Source organism: Pelodiscus sinensis, chromosome 22, assembly GCF_052426305.1.
Source record: "Pelodiscus sinensis isolate ZL-2025 chromosome 22, ASM5242630v1, whole genome shotgun sequence".
Classification (NCBI taxonomy): Eukaryota; Metazoa; Chordata; order Testudines; family Trionychidae; genus Pelodiscus; species Pelodiscus sinensis.
Window position 1 is genome coordinate 14,020,970 of NC_143073.1, and position 25,871 is coordinate 14,046,840.

A 25,871-nucleotide genomic window follows, 5' to 3' on the forward strand; every position below is an offset into this window, starting at 1 on the left:
CAGAAGAAAATTGCTAATGATAGTATTCATTGCAATTTGGATTTGGTGCAGCAGGCAAGGGGGGAGTTCTATGATAATTGTCTGAATTATCTAAATCTTTGAAAGGCAAATCTTGATAGCCTCTATAAATTATCCTGGATTCAGTTGAAAAAAAAAAAACCCAAATGGGATGATCTAGTGAAGACATGGAATCTTTTTGAAAGTGCTTCCCAATTTGTCACATGATTATCTTTTTAATGAATTTTGTGTCCTTAAATCATATCTTAATGAGAACTTGCTAGCCAAATGGGACAAGGAGAAATTATCTACAGACCTGAGATGGCTAAATGTACTTAAATGTTTTCGTTGTGAAAACATTAGCATTCCAAACATTAAGAAAATATGAGCATTTGTCCTCTTACTGCCAGGTATGAACGCTGCGATCGAGAGGTCATTTTTGGAAATCAGAAAAGTCATTGATGAACATTGAAACTGTAAAATCTATCTTGATAATCCAAATGAATTACTCAGATATTTGCCAAGAGATGTTTGAAAAAATTAAGAATAAACAATTATTGAGCAAACCGAGTTCTTCAACCAAGCATGAGTAGAACAATTCACCAACAACTTCAACAGCAGATACATGACAATGTAAATTTTGTATTAACAGATGTATTTTTTCCTTGTATTTTGTTTTGTATTGTATTTGTATTGTATTTGTAAATATTAGTATTCATTTTGTTCTTTTCAGTGAAAATGATTAATTAAATGTATAACTAAAAGTGACCTATATTTTATACTTTTGGAAGATTACATATACATAAATTCACAAATCAGAAAAAAAAATCCTTTTGTCAATCATGTGTCTTCATGGTCAAATCCACTCTTGGGACAGCCATACTATGGGGCCCAAATCAATCCTGATTGGTAGAGGGTGGTGTGAGGCTTTCTTAGAGGGGTCACACAACCCACGTCTGGACGGATCACCTCATCCTGGAACTCCCCCTGATTAGTCTCATCTTTTGGGGTGGTCCTATGGGGCCTAAACACATTCCTATTGGTAGATGGTGGGAGGAGTTCTTAGAGGAGTCACAATACACCTTTCACTTCCGATCATGTACCTATCTTGACCCTGGAACTACCAGGGGTGGGACTTCTGATGGCAGGTGGGCATGGCTAAAGGGGGTTAGGGGCATGGCTAACGTCTCCCTATTTTTGGTTCAGAAAATATGGTCACTGTGCTCATTGGGATCTTTCCCTACTGGGCCAGGAACTGCACATCCGACCTGCCTGGTAACTCCAATGGCACAGCTGACAGGGATCCCCACTTAGAACTAAGTCACTCACTGCCTCTCCAGCTCCATGCTATGGGCATGGCAAGGAGTCTTGAGCTAGGGGGAAAGCTGCTCCTCCCCCTACTCTAATCACCGCACTGGGCATCCTCCAGCCCCACCGCCCCTTGGGACATTCAAACCCCAGTTGTTCTCACCCAGGACACACTGCAGAATTTAAGTCTGAGGCAGTGTGGGGGCTCCTGCCCCATGGCATGCTGCAAGCCCTGGGCCAGACACACAGGAACAGGGGCTGCTGGTTGTGGGTGGGTGGGTGGCAGAGTCTGGGGAGCAGAGATGTCCCAGGAGCCACTGCCCTCCCTCGGCATGGGGGCTGCAGGACTGTGTCTGAGAGCCAGTGCCCAGCCCCCCATTGTCACTGCTTTGCATCTGCCTCCAACCTACAATGGAGGCTGAATAAAGCAACTGGAAACCATATTTATGCCTGTCCCCTGCTGGGGGTGGGATTCTTGCTGTTTGTCCCAAGGTTCATACAACTTGCTTTCTGCAGCACAGCGCCCCCTGCTGATCCCTGCCCTGCTCCTGCAACCTGGCACCCCCTGCCCTGTGTGATTTTGTCATAGATGTCAGCATTTCCTTGGCTGGCTCAGAGCTCTGCCTCCATGGACTCTCCCAACCCCCCTGCCCAGCATCAGATCCACTATCTCCTGCACACTCCATGCTGGAGCCCTTTGTGACCCTGGGCGTGCAGGCTCACCTGTGCTGGTGAGCCCCCCCATTCTCCCGGGACTTTTCCTGCTCACCTGGCTGAAGAGTACTGGAGTTCAAAGTGCTCACCAGTGCGCTCACAATGGATCACTCTGGACCACCCCCTGGAGGCTAGTAACTCCAAATTACGATAGGGTGTTTATACTGCCCTTACTTTGGCCTGGTCTACACTATGAGGTTAGGTTGAAGTTAGCCATATTAGGGCGATTTTATGATGATTGAGTCTACACTACCACAACCTTTCCACCAACCTTACAGGCCTTTAAAGTGGCTTCAGTGGCAGGGGAAAGCAATTCACAAAGTTTCCTGAAAGTGGTTTATGTATGTGGAAGTCATCCCATGGCTGCATAATTATGCAGTTTCACCATCCTGTGCTTGTTTCCTGGGACCAGAATCGGTATTCCACTGTGTTAAGATGCCTACCCACTTCCAGCATATGCCAGTTGCTCCATTCACAGCATGGCCTTGCACATCTGTGCACGTGGCCTCACATTCTTCCTCGTGACAGCCGCTCCTGGCTAGACTCAAGTAGGGATGTAAAAAAACGAATAATAATGTAACAATGTAATCATTAAAAATCTTAGTGGTTACACAATGACATGCCGTGAGTTCCCTGGGAGCAGGGCCAGCAGCCGGGAGCAGATGTGCTCCGGGAGCTAGCTTATGCCAGCCCTGCTTCCCAAGAGCCAGCTGCCACCCTGCGCTGTGGGCTCTGAAACACATCTAGTGCTGCGGGGCAGTAGCTGGCACCCTGGGAGCAGGGCTGGGAGCTGACGTGTCTTCATAATGGACCATTTAAACAGTTACACGCTTACAACCTTATTCTAAACAAACTGCAGCCTAGTGCGCAAAGTATTTGCCATGCATGCCATAGCTGAGTACAGCTGGGCGGAGTCCAGGCTTGCCATGCTATGGTGACTGCAGGGATAACTAGGGGGAAAGGGGTGTGAAAAGATTGTTTGAGGTGACTTTCAAGCAGGGAGGGAAGGAGGAGAGAAGTGCATCGTGGGAGGCTGACGATATGTACCCAGAACCTAAGTTCTCTCGAGGGTGCATGACTGCGCAGACGCACACAAAGAATTTGAATCCCAGCCACCACCTCAGCAGAGCTTGGATGTAAAACGCAAGCTGCTGGCGGTGGGAGAGTGGGGGTCAGGGCCACGTGGTGGCTGTCCAGCTGCTGCCAGGGTGGGGCCGTGTGACAGGTGGCTGCCCTGTGTGCCGGGAGTAGAGCCGGGTGCCAGCACACGGGACGGCCACCTGCCGTGCAGCCCCATCCCGGGAGCAGCTGAGCAGTCATCATGCGGTAGTCCCCAGCTTGTCCTTCCCCAGGGCCGGCGCTGTGGCCAGGGCCGTGTTCTGGCTGCCCGGCTGCTTGCCCGAGGCGTGCTGCGTAGACCCACGCCACTCACACAGCTCCAGCTGGGAAGGGAAGTGTGTCCAGGGCAGGAGCCCATAATGGGAAGCAAAGTATATTGGTTGCTAAGAGCTGCTGGGTAGAAATCGTGCCTGGAGGGGAAGGGGAAGCAAAGGGAGTCAGGGCTTAGATGGGGGGGTGTTGGGGATTGCGGTGTGGATGTCTTGGCATGACTTTGTTTCCATGTGTTCTAGCCTTAATTGTAAAGGCCCAGACTGTGACCCCCCCCAACACACCTCCCGTCACAACCAACACTATTGGAATCTCCCCCAATCTAGCTGCCCCCCTTGTGCGCGTACCACCACTGCACAATGGTATAGCATTTCTTAAAGACAAGGGACTAAGCTGTATGTCGATGATTTTGCTGGTTTCCTAGTGTCTCTATGAAGTAAGATGAGCCACACTGCTTCATAGCTAATTCAAACTCCCCCCTTTCTGTCTCGCAGCTTTACTTGTTTTTTGTGATCCAAACAGACCTTCCCTTGTGAAAAATGGAGATTTAATAGCATGGTTTAATAACTACAGAATAAAAATAAATTCAGGGCCTTTTAATTTGATTTAATTCATTCAAGCATCTTTGCAACTAGTGTTTATTTGAAACAATCATATTTATTGCATTTATAACACAAAATACAGACTTGTTCAACCAGAGGCTTTGCAACTCAGAACAGGGATTTAATGATCAGACAGCAAGGCTGTGTCTAGACTGGCCAGTTTTTCCAGAAAATCAGCCGCTTTTCCGGAAAAACTTGCCAGCTGTCTGCACTGGCCGCTTGAATTTCCACAAAAGCACCGACTTCCTACTGTAAGAAATCAGTGCTTTTTGTGGAAATACTATGCTGCTCCCGTTCGGGCAAAAGTCCCTTTAGCGCAAAACTTTTGCGCAAAAGGGCCAGTGTAGACAGCTGAGATTTGTTTTGTACAAAAAAGCCCCGATCGCGAAAATGGCGATCGGGGCTTTTTTGCGCAAAAGCGCGTCTAGATTGGCCATGGACGCTTTTCTGCAAAAAGTGCTTTTGCGGAAAAGCGTCCGTGCCAATCTAGACGCTCTTTTCTGAAAATGCTTTTAACGGCAAACTTTTCCGATAAAAGCATTTCCGGAAAATCATGCCAGTCTAGATGTAGCCCAGTTGTCTGAAGCTCAGAACCATCAAGATAAGTGGTTGTATAAATAATGTATAGAAATGTTACTCGAGATCTCTTTTAAATAAAAGAGAACCATGGAAGTTCTTGCCCTACAAAGACCTTTATCAGTTCTTGGTTTTATATATACAAAAAAGGCAGAAAAAATATTTTTTCTCTGAATACTATAAATGTATTTGTTAGAGGACATCAAATGAAGTAAATTCCATAATACATTACTTGAAAACAATGTATTTAAAATAACTTTAAAAACCAGATCCAAAGTTCAATGAAGCTAATGGAAAGATTCTCATTAACTCCAAGGAGTTTCAGAACAGGCCTTAAATATGCTTTGTTTTCTTGTCTGCTTGATTTTTTTATTTACAATTGCAAGAGATTCATTAAAATACCCATTCTGTATGTGCTTAGCTTTACACAAATTCCTTTGGTAACCTTTCCATGCAAATACACAATACTTTGAGGAAAAATAAGAACTCCTGTAGTTGAAAAAACAAGTCCTGCGGAACCTTGTAGCTGAGTTGATCGTTTGAACTCATAGTGTCAAGTAACTGTGCACTCTGTCATAAAGCAAAGAATATTATTCGTCACTCTTCTTATACATTATATTTATTAATAAGCATTCTTCAAAACTTGAATATCTATGAGTTGACAATCAAGGGAAATCTGCACTTGATTCACCAGAGAGCTTTAGCTCTGAGTTGTGTCTTGTGTACAGAACAAGCATTCCAGATAACTATATTTTCTAAATTGACTATTTATCTGCAATAAATAAAAACAACTGTCTAGGCTTATGCTGGGTTGACTTCACCTTTGATCCAAACTAAAATAGAGCCATGGGACACAATGTGAATGGGGAGGAATATTCATTCAATAAGCTGGTGTCTAGATGTGCAGTGGAGCATGTATCCTGCACAAACAGAGAAATGTTAGTCTGAAAGGCCAATAACGCAGTTCCTTGAAAGGAGATTTAATTGAGGAGGAAACCCAGCTGAGGAAGGATCTGGCAGAGGGCTATTTACAGAGGAAGTTGGCTACTGAAACTTTTGCAGTATTAATTTTTTTATTTGACTTCCTATTAAAGAACCATCTAAAGCCACGCATCTTGTTAATTACCCCATTTTAGTATTCTTTCTTCCATAACATTATATATATATATTTGTTAACAACTTGGGTGCCATGGTGGCCTAGGGCAGATAGCAGCTAATTAGGGCTCAGCTGTGGGCTGTATAAATAAGGGCTCCAGAAGGAAGGAAAGGAAAGACTCACACTTGCTTAGGAGCAGGAGGGACCTAGTTGCTAGGGAACCTAGAGGCTTTCTGATTTAGAGCAGGGCTGGGGAAAGGCAGGCAGAGTTGACGAAGCTCTCACCAGGCAAGTTCCCAGGCTGCAGGGCCTGAAGCAAGGTCTGAGGCTACTAGGGCTGCAGGGAGGCTGCTAGGGTAGGCAAAGGCAGCGGGTCCACAGCCCCTTGCCAATGATGAGTGGCCATTTCAGACTGCAGTTTGCCTCTGAGGTAAGGGGCTGGATGACTGGGAGTGGGTCACTGAGGCAAGGATGGCATAGGGGGATTGAGGGTCCCCAGAGGGGGGAGGACTCCACAGTGTGGGGACACTGCAGTAGGGCAATACCCCAGTAGAAGGGTGCCATGCCAGCCAGAAGAGGACACTCTAGCACCAAAAATGCTAATTCCCTGAGTGAGCCAGTAGGAGGCTCACTCCTACTGTCAAGCCCTGAAAATAACACTGTCTCTTGAAACATAGTCATATCAATAAAGCATGTACATTTTCCTTTAATTTAAAAAATATTAATTGAGTTACAGACCTGAGCAATGCTGGGTAAATCTAGTACCTGAGTATATTTGAAATGAGAAAAATTGTATGAAAAATAGCTGCAATGCAGCCTCATCCAGAACAATGTGAGAACAACTGCACGAGACAATCTGTCACCCACGGGGGAACTATGTGACTCTAACAATTGTTCTGCTAAGAGGAGTAAAAGTAGAAATGTGATGCTCAGAGTCTGTCTAGACTAGAAAAGTGGTGTAGATTAGACAGTCAAGGGGCACTGTTAGTTAACCCTGATCATTAAAGCCATGCTAGGTCAGCAGCATGGTACATATAGTTATACCATGTTGGGTTGAAAAACCTCAGAGAGGACAAGGCTCAGGTAGATTCTGCCTCAATGTAGACAGATGATGGCAACTCATCTCCTACACCTCGGGCTCATGGACATTCATGGCAGGAGGCGGACACACTCCCATGATACAGAACAGAAGCTGGAAATGGGAGACGGGCTGGATCACTTGATGATTCCCTGTTCTGTTAACTCCCTCTTGAGCACCTGGTACTGGCCACCGTCAGAAGACAGGAGGGAGGGCTAGATGGACCTTTGGTCTGACTGGGAAAGAACATGACCATTCTTATGACAAAAGAGCTGATAGAAAGGACCATGGGATTTACTCCAAAGAAAAGCAACCTGTAAAAGTCAAAGGCAGGCTACTCATTTAGGAGAGTTGCAAACACCGCAAAAACCTTAAAAAGTCACCTGGTGGGAATTAAAGAACCATTAAAAAAAACTTTAGTCAGCCTTCAGCAAGGTTTTCATGGCGTTTATCTCCCCCATGAAGACTCTGGTGTCTAACCAAGTGTGAGCTCTGATTAAAGCTTTTCCCACACTCTAAGCAACGATAGGGTCGTTCCCCAGTGTGGATTCTCTGGTGTATAATGAGGGTGGAGCTCACACTGAAGCTTTTCCCACACTCGGAGCACTTATAGGGTCTCTCTCCTGTGTGGAGTCGCTGATGCGCAACATGGGCTGAGCTCACACTGAAGGTTTTCCCGCACTCACAGCATTCATAGGGTCTCTCTCCTGTGTGGAGTCTCTGATGTGCGACAAGGGCTGAGCTCTGAGTGAAGCTTTTCCCGCACTCAGAGCATCTATAGGGCGTCTCTCCCATGTGTATTCTCTGATGCTGAGTGAGGTTGGAACTGTCTGTGAAACTTTTCCCGCAGTCAGAACACATGAAGGGCCTGTGTCCTGTGTGAATTCTCCAGTGAGTCATGAGGTTTGAGCTGACACTGAATTTTTTCCCACATTCACTGCACTGATAGGGTGTCTCTCCTGTGTGGATCCTCTGATGGCGAATCAGGGTAGAGTGCCGACTAAAATTTTTCCCGCATTCACAGCATTCATAGGGTCTCTCTCCCGTGTGGGTTCTCTGATGTCGGATAAGATCAGAGCTGTCAGTGAAGCTTTTCCTACACTCACCGCACTCATAGGGTCTCTCCCCCGTGTGTGTTCTTTGATGCCGGATGAGATTGGAGCTGTCTGAGAAGCTCTTCCCACACTCTGAGCATGCAAAGGGTTTATTTCCTAGGTGAATCCTCCAGTGCGTAATGAGATTCGAGCGCCTACTGAAGCTTTTCCCACATTCAGAGCACGTAAAGGGTCGATTTCCTGTGTGGACTGCCTGATGTGCGATTAGGTTGGTGCTCACGCTGAAGCCTTTTCCGCATTCCAAGCACTTAAAGGGTCTGTTTCCCTTTAAGTGCACTCGCTGATGTCTAAGAAGGTGTTTGTTCTGACAGAAATGTTTCCCGCACTCACCACAGTGGTAGGGTGGCTCTCCTGTGTGGAGTCTCACATTCCCTTTAGATCTTTGCAGTAATTCCCCACGTGGTTCCACTTGATCAGAATCTTCCTGATGAAATTTTTGCTCCTCGTTTTCATTTATCATCCTAGTACCTACTGGGATAGAGAAAGAAACCTCAGAAACAGGGGTGGAAATGATAAAGATCTATAAAATCATGATTGCTGTGGGAAAAGTGAGTAAAGAAGAATCATTTAGTCCTTCCCAGAACACAAGAACTAGGGGTCAACAATGAAATTAATAGGCAGTAGGTTTAAAACAAGCAAAAGGATGTATTTCTTCACACAACACACAGCCAACCTGTGGAACTTCAGGCGTACAGATAGTTCGGAATAACTACGTAGTTCAAACTATCTAGCCCGTGCCGCGTGTAGTCGCGCGGCACGGGGTTCGAACAAGCCGGCTTTTAAAAATGGCGGAGCCGGCTTTATGCTAATGAAGCCCGGGAAATTCAAATCCCGGGCTTCATTAGCAAGTTCGGTATGCATACATTCCCCCCCTAGTTCGAACTAGGGGGGTAGTGTAGACATACCCTTAGAGAGTAGTTATTAATGGTGCACAGCTGTGTTGAAACCGCATAACACATGGGGGTTTTGCAGGGGTCAGTTTTGGAACTGGTTCTGTTAAAAATCTCCATCAGTGATTTAGATATTGGCATAGAGAGTACACTTATAAAGTTTGCAGATGATACCAAGCTGGGAGGGGGTTGCAAGTGCTTTGGATGATAGGGTCATCATTCAAAAAGGTCTGGACTAACTGGAGACATGGTCAGAGGTAAAGAGGATGAAATTTAATAAGGACGAATGGAAAGTGCTCCACTTAGGAAGGAACAATCAGTTTCATGCATACAAAATGGGAAATGACTGTCTAGGAAGGAGCACTGCAGAAAGGGATCTAGGGCTCATAGTGGACCACAAACTAAATATTAATCAACAGTGTGACCCTGTTGCATAAAAAGCAAACATGATTCTGGGATGAATTAACAGGAGTGTTGTGAGAAAGACATGAGAAGTCATTCTTCTGCTCTACTATGCAGTGATTAGGTCTCATTTGGAGTATTGTGCCCAGTTTGGGCACCACATTTCAAGAAAGATGTGGAGAAATTGAAGAGGGTCCAGAGAAGAGCAACAAAAATGATTAAAGATCTAGAGAACATGAGCTATGAGGCAACGCTGAAGGAATTGAGCTTGTTTAGTTTGGAAAAGAGAAGACAGAGAGGACATGATAGCAACTTTTGAGTACCTAAAAGGGTGTTGTAGTAAGATGAAGGCCTAAAACATAACCCCATGTGTACAGACCTGGTTACAGACCTGAGGCCTAACTAACAACAGACAAAATATGGCGAACATAAAGCAAAGCTAAGTTGTGAGAAAGAGGCAAGTCCTTGCTCACAGAACTTGGTGCGAACAGGGCTGAGAGTGCAAAACACTAATTGGTAATGGGTCCAGGTGTAGTCCAATAATTGGTGCAAGATACCAACTGCAGAACAATAATTGGTACTGGTCATAAGTGGAAAGCTCATCGTACCACCAGCTCATTAAAAAATACATTGGTACCCACTCCTCACAGATACAGACCCAGGTTCACGAAAGGGTCTAAAAATGACATCATGATGGATAGAGATGATCTAATCAAACTATAAGGTACAGGGTGATCGGTGGTATCTCAGTAGCGTCAGAGGGTGGCATCCTAATATGTCAGCAGTGATGTGTGATTTGTTTGTACCTGTATATAAGGCGGTGTCTTGGGGGGACAGTCTTTGTATGACATAAGGGGCAGTGGAAATTTCCCACCGATTGAGTCATTCCCATTGGGACGTCTGAAGAAGTAAAGTGATAGAAATGTAGCCGTGTTAGTCTGGGGTAGCTGAAGCAAAATGCAGGACAATGTAGCACTTTAAAGACTAACAAGATGGTTTATTAGATGATGAGCTTTCGTGGGCCAGACCCACTTCCTCAGATCAAATAGTGGAAGAAAGTAGTCACAACCATATATACCAAAGGATACAATTAAAAAAAAATGAACAAATATGAAAAGGACAAATCACATTGCAGAACAGGAGGGGGATGCAGGGGGGGGGAGGAAGGAAGGTAAGTGTCTGTGAATTGATGATATTAGAGGTAGGGAGAGTGGGATGTTTGTGAGTTAATGATATTAGAGGTGATAATTGGGGAAACTATCTTGGTAATGGGTGAGATAGTTCAAATGTTTGTTGAGTCCTTTTTGGAAAGTGTCGAATTTTAACATGAATGACAGTTCAGAGGATTCCCTTTCAAGTGCAGATGTAAAAGGTCTTTGTAGCAGAATGCAGGTGGTTGAGTCCTTTTTGGAAAGTGTCGAATTTTAACATGAATGACAGTTCAGAGGATTCCCTTTCAAGTGCAGATGTAAAAGGTCTTTGTAGCAGAATGCAGGTGGTTAAGTCATTGAGAGAGTGTCCTTTCTGGTTAAAATGGCAAGAAACTGTTTTCTCTTTGTGATCTTGTCTGATATCTGTTTTGTGGGCATTAATCCTTTGGCGAAGTGTCTGAGATGTTTGTCCAATGTACATAGCAGACGGACACTTTCGGCACAGGATAGCATAGATTATATTTCTGGATGCGCAGGAATATGTGTTCTTGATCTTATAACTCACTTGGTTAGGTCCAATAATGGTATCAGCAGAATGAATATGTGGACAAAGCTGGCAACGGGGTTTGTTGCAAGGGAAGGTACCAGGGTTGGTATTAGTGTGGTATGTCCTGTGGTGGTTGGTAAGAATCATCTTGAGGTTAGGTGGTTGTCTATAGGAGACTATGGGTCTGTCTCCCAGAGCCTCTTTGAGTATGGTATCCTGTTCCAATATAGGCTGTAGTTTATTGATAATGTGTTGGACAGGTTTAAGTTGGGGGCTGTAGGTGATGACAAGTGGTGTTCTATTGTTGGTTTTCTTGGGTCTGTCTTGAAGTAGATGGTTTCTAGGTATTCGTCTGGCTCTTTCAATTTGCTTTTTTATTTCTCTGGGTGGGTAGTTGAGGTTTATAAATGCTTGGTAGAGATCCTGAAGCTTCTGGTCTCTGTCAGTGGGATTAGAGCAGATGTGGTTGTATCGAAGGGCTTGGCTATAGACGATGGATCGTGTGGTGTGTTCTGGATGGGAGCTGGAAGCATGTAGGTAACTGTATGAGTCGGTGGGTTTTCAAATAGTGGAAGAAAATTGTGATCTGAGGAAGTGGGTCTGGCCCATGAAAGCTCATCACCTAATAAACCATCTTGTTAGTCTTTAAAGTGCTACATAGTCCTGTTTTTTGAAGAAGTAAAGGCTGCCTTGCTGAGCATCAGGGCCTTCTGCGAAGACAGGGAGGTGTGATGATTTTAAAATCCATTCCCCGCCCCCATCTTTTGCAGAATGAACACTACTTGTGTGGAGAAGGCAGTTGGTTGCCATGCACCCAGACACCTGAAGACTATCTGCACTCCGTCTGACCTGCTGGACTAAACACAGATGATACAAGGGCCTTGTAGCCCAGAGTCTACTCTAGGAGCTGGTGCGTTGCAGAATTTAATTCCAGAGAGCGGGGACATCACACCGGAGTAGACAAGAGGTCACATACCCCCAAACAGAGAGGGTGGGAGGGGCTGACCAGCAGCCGGGGGAAGACCAGCAGGGGAGCCAGGTACCTGCAGGAGAAGGTCTGGCTCCTGAACTCACCAGCAGTGGCAGGCAATGCAGAGCAAGGTGGCCCTGGCTGCTTTGCTCTCCCAGCTGCATCGCTCCGGGGCAGGGAGCCGGACCACCCTGCCCTCCCCAGCAGAAGTGGCATGATGGAGCCATGCACCTGAGGGAGTAAAGCAGTAGGGGCCTCCTTGCTCTGCTTACACCGCTGAGTGCAGGGAAGCGGTGCCAGACCCCTGCAGCACCAGCCCCACTAGTCCCCCAGTCACTTCTGTTTGAAAGAGGTGGGGCCGGGGCAGAGAAGAGGCAGGGAGAGGGTGGCGCAAAAGTGGGGGAGGGAGAAAAGGGAGGGACTAGGGGCAGAGTAAGGGCAGGAAGGGGAGGGAGGTTGCATGGCCAGTGGCTCGCTGAGTCTCCCTGACCAGTCGCCCTGCCAGAGGGAAAAGCGCGAGGTCTGTCACCTGAGTGGGGGAAGGAGGGAAGCTGCTCAAAGACCCTGGAACAGCAGGACTCCCACTCCCCTTCGCCCCACTGCTCCTTGGGCTTTCTCTGTGACAAAACCCAGAGAGCCAATAGTGGACCTGATCACATGAGCATAAATGACATCCCCCACAAAAGGCTGGATGGCAGAGCAGAGATCTTACTCATCCAGTCAGACTGGGGGAGGTTTGACGAGCTAAGGAGCTAACTATTTCACTGCCAGAGAGGACCATTAGAAAGCTCTGTGAGGAACAGCAAGGGGGAGGCCACCAGAGCCCAGGAAGAAGTAGGATCTCAAGATGGTGAGATCTCTTTTCCGTCCCCAAAGGGCTGGGGACTAGAGAAGACAGCACGGCTGCAGGAACTGGGGTGGAGGTACCACAGGTTGCACCTCTCTTGTCCAGCAGCCTCAGGACATGACCGGTCCCGGATGAGAGAATTTGCCAGACAAGGGGAGGTCCCCTGACACCAGTCCCTCAGCCCATTGCCCCTCCCCGCTAGCGGCTCCTTCAGCACAGCTGGGCTGTCTGCAGGTCAGCCTCAGCCCCACTGCTGCGTGGCATGTGGCCCCAGTCACACTGATTCTGCCGGGCTGCTGCAGCCGGCTTCCCCTTTCGGGCTGCTACAGCTTCAAACATGGTTCCGATGCCGGGTGACAATCAGCTTTTCCAAAGGCTTCCCAATTTAGGCCTCATTGACATGTACAAGTGTACAGCGGCACATCTGCACCCAGCCAGCTCTGTTGGAATGCTCCCTCATGTGGTTGCATTCTGCTGCTGGGAGAGAGCTCTCCTGTTGACATAGCAGCTTCTGGCCCAGTTTTATGGAGATGGGAACATGCCTTCTGCCGGCGCTGCCATGCACATGAGCGCTTATGCCCGCAAAACTTCTGTCGCTTGGAATGGGGGGGAGAGGGTGCACGTCTTCCATTGTCTCTCCAGCACACTCCATTCATACACTTGGACTATTCTTGAAAGTGTCTCCCTGCCAACCTAGGTGGGACTATCTTACTATAAACAGCCATTGAGTCCTTCTCTGGGACATGCTTTTTCCTCCCATATTCTTCACAGGGAGACATGGTCAAAGTGCATCAAAGGACGGGAGAGTGGAAACGACCCAAGGAGGTCATCTCGTCCATCTCACCATGGAAATACTTACATTGGAGGCTCTAGGTATCTGTCTAACCAGGGGGGCTCAAACTCAATTTACTGTAGGGCCAGTGGCAGTCCTCAAATCCTCTTAGTGCCCCAGCAGGCACCACCCGGTGTTGGGGAGTCTCCAGGCATAACTGGATGAAGTTCTGTGATCTGGGTTATACGGGAAGTCAGACTAGTCGTCCGTTTAGGCCTTACACTCCATGAATCTATAATATGAGAAAGGATTAAGAACACATTCCATTGTGTGTGTTGTGCCCTATAGATGGGAACTCCAGCATTTATCTGCCTGCTCTCCAGCGGCGTGCGCTGGGTCAGCTGTAGCTACAATTGGATGGTGGACGGATTAACTGTAACAGCATTACAGAGCAACAGCTGTGATATGAGGAGATGCATGTGAACCTTGAAGGAGGAAGCATGTCTCATTTCAGGGCTGAGTGTTATAGTCAATATTCCTTCTCATCTTTTTCATCCATGTGCAGATTTTTGCCATGCAGGGGTGGAATACATTTTCACATGCACTGCGGCATGTACGAATGTGCACCACCAGCAGCAACAAAACCAAGCTGTGAGCGCTCTGCTAATCAACTGGGTGGCATTGGACTCTTTCCTCAGAGGCTTCACAAGTGCCCGGCTTACAGGGAACACTGGTTGTAGTTTGTGTCAATAAAGGTGTTCTTGTGAGAAGTCAGGTGGCACAAATGCCAGTGGTCTCTAGGGCTTAGTGAGGAATCCTCAAGGGAAGGGTGAGAGGATTAGCAACATTTTGCAAGGCTGAGATGGTTTGTGTAAAGTCGACTCAGTGTCTGAGGGCAGGCTGGGTAGAAAATGTCTATCCACTACACTGGATCTAGCCTCACGTTCTGCCTTAGCACAGAGAATTTGATACACTTTGTGCTGTGCTGCTCCCCGAGTTCTGTCCCCAGAATACTCTGTAGAGCGGCACAGCTAGTGTGTGTGTCATTGGCGTGATGCTGAAACAGGGCAGCGCAGAGGTTGCATTGTGAATGTTAATTAATCAATTCCCCTTCTAAGAATGGCGGGGACAGGACTCCTTACCCAGCGAGGTCACGTTCTCGTAGTTCTCCTGCATGACGGCTCTGTAGAGGGCTCTCTGAGCAGGGTCCAGCAGAGCCCACTCGGCCCTGGTGAAATACACAGCCACCTCCTCGAAGGGCACCGGCCCCTGAAAGAGCAAGAGCCCAATAGTGAGTATTTGCTGCCCCACCAGTCATGGGGGAGAGGAGCCGATCACATGGAAGCTCCATGTGGCTCACAGTGAATCAAGACCCACTAGCATCCTGCGCAGATCAGGAGGGAGACATCCGGGTAAGGGGAGCAAGAGACAGCCCCTTGTCTCTTCCAGGGACAGTGTCTTCATAGCCATCCCTAGAAGATTTACCCGGTGTTGCTTGGGGCCTTAACTCAATTACTTTTTATTTTTTGGAAAATAAAAGTGGAAATGTCCATGCTCCATTTGAATCATTGTTCTGGGGCAGAGCTGGGGGTAAAGGGTTTGGTATGCAGGATGCCCGGGGGAGAGAGGGCTACTTCAGCCCTCTGTCACCGCAGCAGTTTGGAGCCAGGTGAGAAGTGCCTCTCCATGGCCACTGCAGCTCCAGCGGGCACAACTGGGGGTGGGGGGCATGTTCCCCAGCTGGGACAAATCTAGGGTTTGTCTGCCCCCTGAACTCCCCAGCCAGAGTGAGGTATGCAGCAAATGGTGCACTTTCCCCTTGTTCCCTGACGAAAGGGAACAGCCAGCAATGTTCCCATAATAACTGGAGGGGGGTGGGGAGAAACATCAGTGCCTGGAGGGGGAGAGAGGGAGCTCAGGGCTGAGGCATGGTGGGGAGAGACACCTCCAGCTAGCCCCTTTTACATGCCTGGTAATTCTGTCTCATTTCTGTACGACTTTATGAGAAGCAATCCCATTCCAGGCACATCCCTTTTTCCTGGCACAACAAAACCCTGATCTTGCTTTAATTTATGTTAAGAGGAAGCTGCCTACTAAACCTGGTGGTCTTACCCCTTCGGGTGTATCTACACTGCACCATAACTGCAAATAAGATACGCAATTTGAGCTATGCAAATTGCGTATCTTATTTCTATGCTATTTTGAAATAGCTTATTTTGTTGTTTGGAGCTGTCTACACAGGGCCAAATTTCAAAATAAAACGCTGTTCTGAAACATCCCTTACTCCTCACGGAATGAGGTTTACAGGGACGTTGGAATAACAAGCCTGAAAAAATGGGCTCGCTGTGAAGAACAGGATAGCTATTTCGGGATACTCCAGCATCCTGATACAGCATTTTAGTGTAGACGTATCCTTACTGTTTAGGAGGAGTTCTTGAACAAACAGGCAGACAGACAGATAAACTCTCTAGAGAAATCCACTAGCCAGAGCCCCTTAAAGCAGCTAGAAACCCCAGCAGCCGTCTACAGTGGTGAGAACACCCAGCAGAATCCAGACAGAGCCTCTTAGTACAAATTCCAGCATCCTGCCCACTGACAACAGCTTCCCTAAGCCTCACTGCTGCATGCTCCCTTCCTAGCTCACATCAGCCTTTTGTTAGCAGGGTCAGGCTCCAGTCAACTCCAGTTTCCCAGCCCATTCCATTGGCCTGATTCCTGTTCCACAAATTAGGGAGTATTAATCCCAACTCCTGTTCGACCGTTTATAGAAGAGATCCCTCAGGTTAAGCAAGTCCCATCAGCAATGTTTCTTCTAATCTTTTCTATCTATATGTGGACTTTTTCCATCCATGTGCAGAATAATTTTATGTGCACCAAGGCATGGATGGATGTGCACCACCAGTAAAAAAACCCACAAAACCTAGCTGTGGGCTCTCTGCGAATCAGCTGGGCGGCATTGGAATCTTTCCTAAGCAGCTGCACAAGCACCCAGTTTACAGGGAACACAGCCCCACAGGTTCCTCACACCTTGTTTCCTTCCCTTTCTCCAGCCTGGATATTTCCTACCCCTGCCAGCTCCAGAAGCTCCTCTGGCCTATTATTTATTGCCCTTCTTCCTCCAGTAGGAACCCACTGGTAACTCCCTGGTAATCCCTAGCTGAGCTGGCTCCACTGCAGCTATTTGCCTTCCCACCCAATGTGATTCCGTCCCGAGAAAACACTTGGTCACTTTATGATAGCGGGCCCCTGGCCCCACCGAGACATTTTTGAACCCATCAGGCCCATCCCTAGGTGTGTGGGTCTCATGACAACCCCCACTTCTGTCCTACTTCTTCCTGCTCCTACTCTGCCCAGCATCCACTCCACTCCTTCCCCCAATCCTCCACCCTTGCTCACCCCCAATCCCATCCCATTCTACCCTTCCCCCCCAAGCGACACTGGGAGTGGGTTGGGGCTGGGTTGCTCTGCTTCCCACCCTCACTGGGGGTGGGCCTGACTCTTGCTGCTGGTGCCTCGCTTCCTGCTAGTCCCCAGGCTATCTCAGCCCTGACTTCCACATCCCCCCAAAGCACAGGGACTCAGGTCCCTGAACCGTGCTATGGCTCCGCTCCCAGTGACTAAGTCTCTGGACCAATTATTAGAAAAGAGCAGAGCAAAAGGAATCACTTATGGGGGATTCCCCCGACACTGTTCTCAGGACAGCTCATGAATCCATCCCAGGGCACAGGAAGAACCAGGAACTTGCAATGCAAACCTGCCCAGGGTTGCTGCACTAAATGTGTCTGGGCAGGTCAGAGATCTGCCAGCTGCTCTCCCAGCTTCTTTCCCCCACTGCTTCTTTCAAGTTCTTTCCCCTCCTCAGGCTGGAAACATCAGGGTTTGGTTGTGCCAGGATAACAGAGTGTGCCTGGAATGGGATTGCTTTTCATAAGCAGGGCTGGACAAACCGCTGTTTCTATTTGCCCGTGGCAAGTAGATTTCAGCCGGTCACTCCGTGCACCCCATTCACTGGCGCTGCGCACATGCACAGTGCTGGTCTGGCGCATGTGCGGTGCGGGGCTGGCAAGTAGCTCTCGCCGCAGTTTGTCGAGCCCTGCTCATAAGCCATATAGAAAAGAGACAGAATCACCAAAGCAAGTGCTGTCCTCACCTCACTGAGAGAATGTTAAAAGATGAGCCTGAAACAAGATGAACCCGAAAAATAGGAGGAACCAGGAATAGGATTGCTTCCAGAAAAGAGATAAAACAGAGAAGGTTGGAGCAGTGCTCTGTTTTGGCACAGCTAGATCAATGCTTATGGTTTGAAAGCTAGAAGACAATGTTACAATTGACTATGCCCCCCCCTTTTTTTGTTATAACATAGTGAATGGTAAGTTTGTATGTAGCAGGAGTGGGGAACCTAAGGCGCAGGGGACACAACCAGCCCCCCAGCTTGCCTGGATCTGGCCCCTGAGGCTTGGGGCTCACCTCCCCAGCACTGGGGACTCCGCACCTACATGGCCCAGACCCTGTATGTCCTCCTGCCCATACCCCCACACCCCTAGCCCGCTCCTGCACCCTATTAACTTTGCAGACCCCCACCCCCAGTGCTCAGGAGAAAGTCCAATGCCGTACAGCTATTTAGCAGAGCACCCACAGCTAGGTTTGTGTTTCTAATGGTGGTGCACATCCACACATGCCTCAGTGATGTAAAAAATTATTCTGTACATGAATGGAAAAATCCACAAAGGGATGGAAAAGATTAGAGGAAACATTGGTGGGGAAGCTTTAATGGATATGGGGGCAGGCAAAGATCTGGGAAGAAGAGGTAAAATGTGATGAGGCAGAAAAGCATCATGAATTGTGTGTCTGAGAATTGGGGATCCATAGGCAGAAGGGAGGCAGTTTTATGGCTATTTGAGAGGCAAGTGACAACATCAGAAGGAATTTCATTAACTGCCCCCCATCACCTGCTTTTCCCCTCCCCAAATCTCCCGTTTGCCCAGAAATGGGTCCCTCTGCCCCATCTCACACGCACTTCTGCTCCCTGGTTAGTTGTTTTCATCCCTTCGACCCCCCAGCGCCCCACGGGCCCAGTCTCTTTCCCCACCCGGGGCAGATCCGGGGAGCAGCCGCTGCAGTGTTGCGGCAGCCGCTTGGGTCCTGCCCGGGAGCCGATTCCCTGCAAAGGGGCCGCTGGATCCATCGCCACCGCCTCACCTGGGCCAGGGTCACTGTCCCACGGACTCGCTCGCTCGCGGGGGTCTCTGGCTCCGGAAAGGCCCTGGCTGGGCAGGGAGGGGTTAATGCAGGGTCCTTCCCCCCCCAGCACAGGTCCGCTGGGGGCAGTAGCTGCGTAGGCAGGTCCCAAGAGAAGCAGCCGCTTGTATTTTACAACCCCCACCGCTATCGCTGGGCCTTGTCCTCCCGGCTTCTCCCTGACTCCTCCCCCCGCAGCTGTTCCAGCCCCTTCCTGTGCCCTGCAAACAGCATCCCGGGCTGGGGGACAGAGCAGCCTTCCTGCAGCTGGGAGTGCTGGAGTCCCCCCACCTCAGAGCCAGTCCCGATCCGTGCCATGCAGGGGGCTCTCTCCTTTCTCCCTGCCCTGCAATCCGCCAGTCTCCTCTTTATATCGGCAGAAATGGCTGCAAATATCCGGGGGTCCTTTTTGCAGACGCAAATTTTGTGCCAGGGCAGGGCCGTACCGTTAGGAACAAAAAAGAGCCTGGGGCAGAGTCTACACCAATGTTCTCGCTAATCTTTTCCCTCTGTGTGCAGAATAAATCCTGTTATGTGCACCAAGGCATGTGTGGATGTGCACCAGGAAAAGAAACACAGACCTCCCTGTGAGTGCTCTGCTAATCACCTGAGTGGCATTTGAATCTCTCCAGAGTGGTGGCTGCCCAAGTGCTCAGCTTACAGGGAACACTGGTTTATACCAATGTTCACTCTAATCTTAACCATCCAATCGCAGATTTTTTCATCCATGCGTGGAATAATTTTATATGTGCACTGAGGAATGTGCACCACCAGTAGAAACACAAACCCAGCTGTGGGTGCTCTGCTAATCTGCTGGGTGGCACTGGAATCTCTCCTGAGTGACTGCACAAGCACACAGCTTACAGGGAACAATTCAGTACAGGGTAAACTCAAGATGATCAGAGTCAGTATAATGATGTTGCTTGTACTTATTCATGCTATGCGCTTTCTGTCAGCAGAGCATGTCCACACTGGGTGCTCTTGTGTGGTCAGTCCAAGCTGTGCACCATGGGTAGCTACCCCACTACTGTGCTCTCCATACCATCTGCAGCTAGGAGCTGTAGAAAGGCAGAACAATTGCGGTGCCTCATCGGCTAAGTTCCCTCTAGGCTGTGTGGCCACAACTGCCTGTTAAGCCCCACACAGGGCCTCAAGGCTGCAGGGGGAAGAGATGCCCCTCCCCCAACTCCAACCCAGCCTAGGTCAGGTTCTGTCTGCCAATAGTGGCCAATGCCTGGTGACCTGGGGAAATAAACACAGGGAATAAATAGAAGGAATAAACAGAACAGGGAATCATCAAGTGATCCATCCTCTTTCACTCATTCCCAGCTTCTAGTAAACAGAGGCTAGAGCCACCATCCCTGCCCATCTAGCTCTTTTTTGTTTTATTTTTAGTTATAGTTTTGGCCTTCACAACATCCTCTGGCAAGGAGTTCCACAGGCTGACTGTGCTCCTCCTTTGGCCCAGCCCCATTGGAGCTGCTGCAGCTGAGGATAGATGCCTCTCACCTGTCCCTGAGCTGCTGCAGGGAGAAAGGTTTGGGGGGAGTCCTCTCTTCCCAGGCAGCCTGCACCCCAAACCCTTCATCTCCAGCCCCACCCCAGAGCCTGCACCCTCCCCTGCCACTCTAACCCTCTGCCCAAGCTCTGAGCCCCCTTCCGAAACCCAAACTTCTCATTCCTGGTCCTATAATAGAGCCCAGATGGAGCCCTCACTCTTCCACACCCCAGCCCTCTTCCCCAGCCCTGAACCTGCCCCCAGAAACCCCCTAGCCCCACACCTGACACAGACTATGTGCAGAATGACTTGTTATGAGCACTAATATGGAGGTGAAATGTCACACACCACCTCCATATTGGTGCACATAACAAAACCCATTCTGCATATGGATATAAACAATTAGAGGGACCGTGGGTGTGATTTAATGTCCCATGATGTGGTTTCTCTCCATCCCAGCATTCGATCAGCTTTGGGCTGCACTTGGCAGCAGCAAGGGTAGTCTGATTTGGACACTAGGAAAAACTTTGTCAGGGTAGTTAAGCACTGGAAGAAATTGCCTGGAGGAGGCTGTGGAATCTCCATCACTGAAAATGCTTAAGGAGCAAATTATATAAACAGCTGGCAGGATGACGTAGATCAGCAGTTTTCAAATGTTAGCAGCCAGAGGCTCCCCCCATTTTCATTTACATTTTGGGGGGACTTTCTACCAAGGGTGGCTCCTTCTCCGAGGCCCCCAACACCTACTCATTCCCCTCCATCACTCGCTGTCCCCCACACTCACTCACTTTCACAGGGCTGGGGAATGGGGTTGCATGCGGGAGGTGGGTGAGTGCTCTGGCTGGAGGTGCGGGATCTGGGGTGGGGATAGGGGGTGTGGGTGCAGGAGGGTGCCTCCCTGGCTGGGGCAGAGAGTTGGGGTGTAGGGGACAGAATGTGGGCTCTGGGAGCTAGTTTGGGTGCAGGAGGGAACTGGTTGAGCTGGGGCAGGGGGGTGGGGTTCCAAAAGTGCTTACCACAGCTCCCAGGAAGTGGCCATCAGTCCCCTGTGGCCCCTAGGGCCATGGACAGCCAGAGAGACTCTCAGTGCTACCCTCAGGCACAGGCACCTCCCTGCAACTCTCCTTGGTTCCCAACCAGTGGGAGCTGCAGAGCCAGCACTTGGGTGGGTGCAATACGCGGAGCTTCCCTGACTGTCCATGCACTTAGGGGCCACAGGGACCTGGCCACAGCTTCCGGGAGCTGCACAAAACCAGGGCAGAAAAGGAGCCTGCCTTAGCCTTATTTGATCTGAGGAAGTGGGTCTGGCCCACGAAAGCTCATCATCTAATAAACCATCTTGTTAGTCTTTAAAGTGCTACATAGTCCTGTATTTTGTTTCAGCTACACCCATTCACAGCTACATCTCTATCACTATTCTGCAGAGCCAATGTGAGAAATGCTGATCCAGATAATACTTAGCCCTTCCCTGAGTGTATGAAGCAACTAGATTAGCTCCAGATGTCCCTTCTGGCCCTAAGACCTATGTCATTGGAGTCCATAACACATCTCTCTCCTTACAGGAGGGGTCTCTGTGGGATACAGGCTCTTCTGCGAATCACGGAGACATCACGGTGAAAGAGTAAACAGATAATTTGTTCCTCTTTTCCATGTGTAAGTCTCAGAGGGGCCCCCATGTTAGTCTGTAACTTTAAAAAAATGAGTAGTTCTGTAGCACCTTTGGGTTCCCTGTAGTGTAGAATAACTGATGCTATTTTGAAATAACAATGGGAGTGTCTACACAGCAATATTGTTGTTTCAAAATAATTTCAAAATAATGGATGGCTTATTCCAACTTTTGCAAACCTCATACCATGAGGAACAATGCCTATTCTGAAATAGCTATTTTGAAATAGCTGTATTGTGGATACTCCACTGCTGCTATTTTGAAATAGCTCCTCCCAAGACCATTCAAAGTAATTACTCCCCGGTGCTTCTTGGGGCTGTAAATGGAGATCCACATTAAAGAAGTCTGCCTTGGACTAATTTCAAGGGTTCCCTGTAGTGTAGATGCGCTATTTTGAAATAAGCTATTTTGGAGTATTTCTTCCAGAACAGCTTATTCTGAAATAAGTGTGCAGTGTAGACATACCCCCAGAGACTTACATAGATAGATAGATAGATAGACAGTATCATGAGCTTTTGAAATGTGCAGGGTAGACATACCCTCAGAGACTAACATATATATGTTATAGATATATAATACCATGAACTTTCGTGGGCAAAATTCACTTCCTCAGATGAGCAGAGTGGAGAAAAAAAAGCATGTGGATCATATCAAGGCAGCAAGAATTATTTCCAGCAGTGTAAATTTAAAAAACAAAAACAAAACACACACTAGCAGAGGATGGTTTCGATCCATCGACCTCTGGGTTATGGGCCCAGCACGCTTCCGCTGCGCCACTCTGCTGCACATTTTTTAGCCTCTGTTCTGATAGGTTCATAAGGCTTTTCTTTGTTCTGTTGCACATGTGACTTCTTCACTTGACAAAACTGCTGCTTTACACTTTCCTGAAAAGCCATTTTACATGCATTCTTTCAAATACAAAATAATGAACTGTTAACTGGTGTTTGCTTTGAGAATTCAGCAAAAACATCACACTCCCTTGATTTTCAAAATCATTTGACAAGATACAATCAGGTTGAAGCATCTGGCTTAAAATGAACATAGTTGTTACAGAAATAGCTGTTATATAATTGATTAGGACCCATTTAAAATGTGTTCTTCATCTCCTCTCCAAACCCGGCTGTCTTCTAACAGTGAAGTCTAAAACCCAGTCTGTCCTAAAAAGTTTGTGGACAAATACAAATACTAGGCTCAATACCTCTCAGCTGGAGAGAGGTGAGCATTTTAGACATGCCCATATATTTTCCAAATCCCATTTTGTTCAGTGAAATGTAAACCCAGAAAGTCTACTAAACTGATTAGGGATGGATTTTATTTTTCCAGTGGGCCAATGAAAGATTTAAGACTGTGAATGGTTTGGGGCAAACCAGGGCTCTTTGGAATTTATATAAAGATGTGACCATTGTTAGCCAATGAAATCAGCAGTGTTTATACCACAGTCAGCTACTGGTGCATGGTCACTGGACATTTAGGATTGTATTTATTATCCTTTTTTCCCCTGAAAAATTATATTGAAAAGCACAGAGGTCCTGGTTTTGCCCTCCCTTATTCTAACCGTACCTCCAACTCCTTGAAACCTTTGGCCAATCAATTTCCACCCTCTGACCACCAATGCTCCCTCTAATTTTTCCATCTATGTATAGAATATATTTTGTTTTGTGCATCAAGGCATGTACAGATGTGCACCACTAGATAGAAACACATGCTGATGGCTGTGGGCCCTGTGCTATTCAGCTGGGTAGCATCTGAATCTCTCCTGGATGGCTGTACTAGTGCTCAGCTTACAGGGAATGCTGCTGGCCAGCCTCTTCTCCGATATGCCTCTTTTGCCCTTTTTAACATCAATTAAAAAGCAGAATCTGAGGCCAAGCAAGGGCAGAGTGAAGGGCAGAGGCTTCAGCAGATTGGACTGGTTATGCTCCCTTCACGTGAGCATGCTCAAAGCATCCTAAGTAGCAAATCAAGGCAGAAAGCAGATTATACAAGGTGTCTCTGCTATAAGTCAGTGTATGTGATTCCTCACTAGCGTCGCTACCACTTGTGGAATGGATCCGTTTTAAGTCCTCCCATTCCCTGCTCTTCTGTCAAGCAAAAAAATAATTAAATAAATAGACCAATTTGCATAAATGGAAATCAACCCCAGGAAAAAAATTCCCCACTTTGCATCCTTTCACTATACATCCATGTTTTTTTAACGTATCTTGGACATTAAGCGAGGACACCCCATACACAGTCCTATGTCTGAGAAACTGCTATCTATAGGATCCGCCATTAGCAGATATGTGTGGCTGCCCATAGCTTGCAATAAATTTAGTATGGGGTCATTCTGTGACAAGATGCTGACCAGAAATTGCTGAGCCAGCCCTCTGTCACTCCAGCTCCAATTACGGGAAGTAAACTGGAAATGACTAGCCACTGTGTGCCTTTAGACTTCACATTATTAGGGAAAGGGATACTTCACTATTTATTTGCCATAGCTTTCCTAGCGTATAACTGCATTCACTGATAAAACTATAGGAGAAGTAAAATCTAAGCTAATATTGATTATTAAAAACTAAACTACTTTATTAAGTGCATAGAAATCATAACACAGGTTAAGGCCAATGAATGACATGCAGTGTGTGCAAACAGATGCAATGTAAAACGGCACGTGGCTGCCAACAATTAATCTTCATAATGAATATGCAAATACACAAATAAATTATTTTCCATAATGAACATGCAAATGTTTCAGTGCCGGTCTGCCAATATTTTTTGAATGAGTTTGCTGGACCACAACATGGAAAATGTTGGGAACTGCTGCATTCAATGAAAAATATAATCAAAGTATAACCTAAAAATAAACTCCAAGAAAGATGCAATAAATTACATCTGAAGCCACGTCTACAATAGGGATACAGCTGTACCACTGTAAGATTGTTCCTATAGTTGCTCTATACTGTCTACTCCAGTGCTTCTGTTGGTGTAACTCATATCACAGAGAGGGACCTGGTGTTTTTTTCACTCCCCAGAGTCACCTAAGTTATACTGACCAAAGTGCTGGTGTAAGACAGAGCTTGTGAATTGTTGCCTAGGGAGATGGTAGCATTTCCCTCCTTATAGGTTTTTAAGGCCTGGCTTTCCAAAGCCCTGGCTGGGATGATTTAGTTGGGGTTGGGCTTTGAGCAGGGGGTCGGACAAATTGGCCTCCTGAGGTCTCTTCCAGCCTTCATATTCTGTGATTCTAAGTACATTTTAAAAAGTCAATTAGATGCAAATATTAGCAGGAAAACACTTTCAGACATCAGTTTTCAGGTTTGAATGTATTCTGGGTTTACAAGCAGTATTCACTTTGTCAAACAGAACTATTGTAGGGATATAGATAAACAGTTTCAAGCCTTTTGTGGCTTGTGAAATATTAGTTTTAGAGTTGGAAAGAAAATACTAGGTAGTACACAGGCACTCTGAATCATACCATAACTGACACTCTCCCCCTCCTGCCCACGTGCATTAAGCAAAAGAAACTTGAACACGAGCACTGTGAAATCCCCGTTGAAAGTCACTGTACACAGCAGCCCACGTTTAAAACAACACAGGTGCGCACAGTGCAGAGCTACCCTGTCAGCAGTGGGGAAAGTCACAGGTTCTTCCCTGGACAGCCTTTAAGTTTGGGGTGATTCAGTTAAGGCAGGAAAGCGCCCCCCGCTCCTTCCGCCCCCTCCCCAGCTCTCTGCCAGCCTCGCCCCCCACTGACCAGCCTACTTCTTCCTCCACGTGAGCTGCTGGGGGGGCTGAGGGAAGGTGTCTGCAAGTAGCCCCCACCCCTCATGGCATTCCGGCCTGATCCTGGGCGGGTACGTGGGATCGCTGGGCTCCATCCTGCGCCACCCCATCTTTGCACCCCTGCTAGCCGTGCGCTTGGGGCAGCTGCACCCCCCCGCACCACTACGAGCACCAGTACTGGTTACACGCGCTGCCAATGGGCAGCCCCAGCTGGTGGGGCCTGGCCAGCACCTGCAAAGCGGCCGCAGCCCCT

The 25,871-nt window shown here is 47.8% G+C and overlaps 1 protein-coding gene and 1 non-coding gene across 5 annotated transcripts; both read right to left on the bottom strand.

Annotated features, from left to right (window-relative positions):
* Positions 1 to 4,045: 4,045 nt before the first annotated feature.
* LOC102464012 (uncharacterized) lies at positions 4,046 to 25,824 on the bottom strand. Of its 4 annotated transcripts, none has more exons than XM_089772482.1 (3): positions 25,590 to 25,824; positions 14,597 to 14,723; positions 4,046 to 8,343 (listed from the first exon to the last, which is right to left on the bottom strand). In XM_089772482.1, the coding sequence occupies exons 1-3, from the start codon at positions 25,662 to 25,664 to the stop codon at positions 7,181 to 7,183; spliced, it is 1,365 nt and encodes a 454-aa protein (XP_089628608.1). In that variant the 5' UTR covers positions 25,665 to 25,824; the 3' UTR covers positions 4,046 to 7,180. The 4 variants fall into 4 exon arrangements, with proteins under 4 accessions (XP_089628608.1, XP_089628607.1, XP_075763299.2 ...); XM_089772481.1 differs by having other exon boundaries at positions 4,046 to 8,346; XM_075907184.2 differs by lacking the exon at positions 25,590 to 25,824 and adding an exon at positions 18,654 to 18,911 and having other exon boundaries at positions 4,046 to 8,346.
* TRNAM-CAU (transfer RNA methionine (anticodon CAU)) lies at positions 22,568 to 22,639 on the bottom strand. The gene has a single exon. It is a non-coding gene; the product is annotated as a tRNA-Met (tRNA).
* Positions 25,825 to 25,871: the final 47 nt, after the last annotated feature.

Bases quoted from the DNA above. Each gene is read 5' to 3' on its own strand.
- LOC102464012 (XM_089772481.1), bottom strand. From the start codon at position 25,664: ATGAGGGGTGGGGGCTACTTGCAGACACCTTCCCTCAGCCCCCCCAGC. The intron at 14,724-25,589 runs GTCAGTGGGGGG...TTGCTCTTTCAG, and splicing joins GTGGAGGAAGAAGTAGGCTG to GGGCCGGTGCCCTTCGAGGA. The intron at 8,347-14,596 runs GTAAGGAGTCCT...TCTCTATCCCAG, and splicing joins CGAGAACGTGACCTCGCTGG to TAGGTACTAGGATGATAAAT.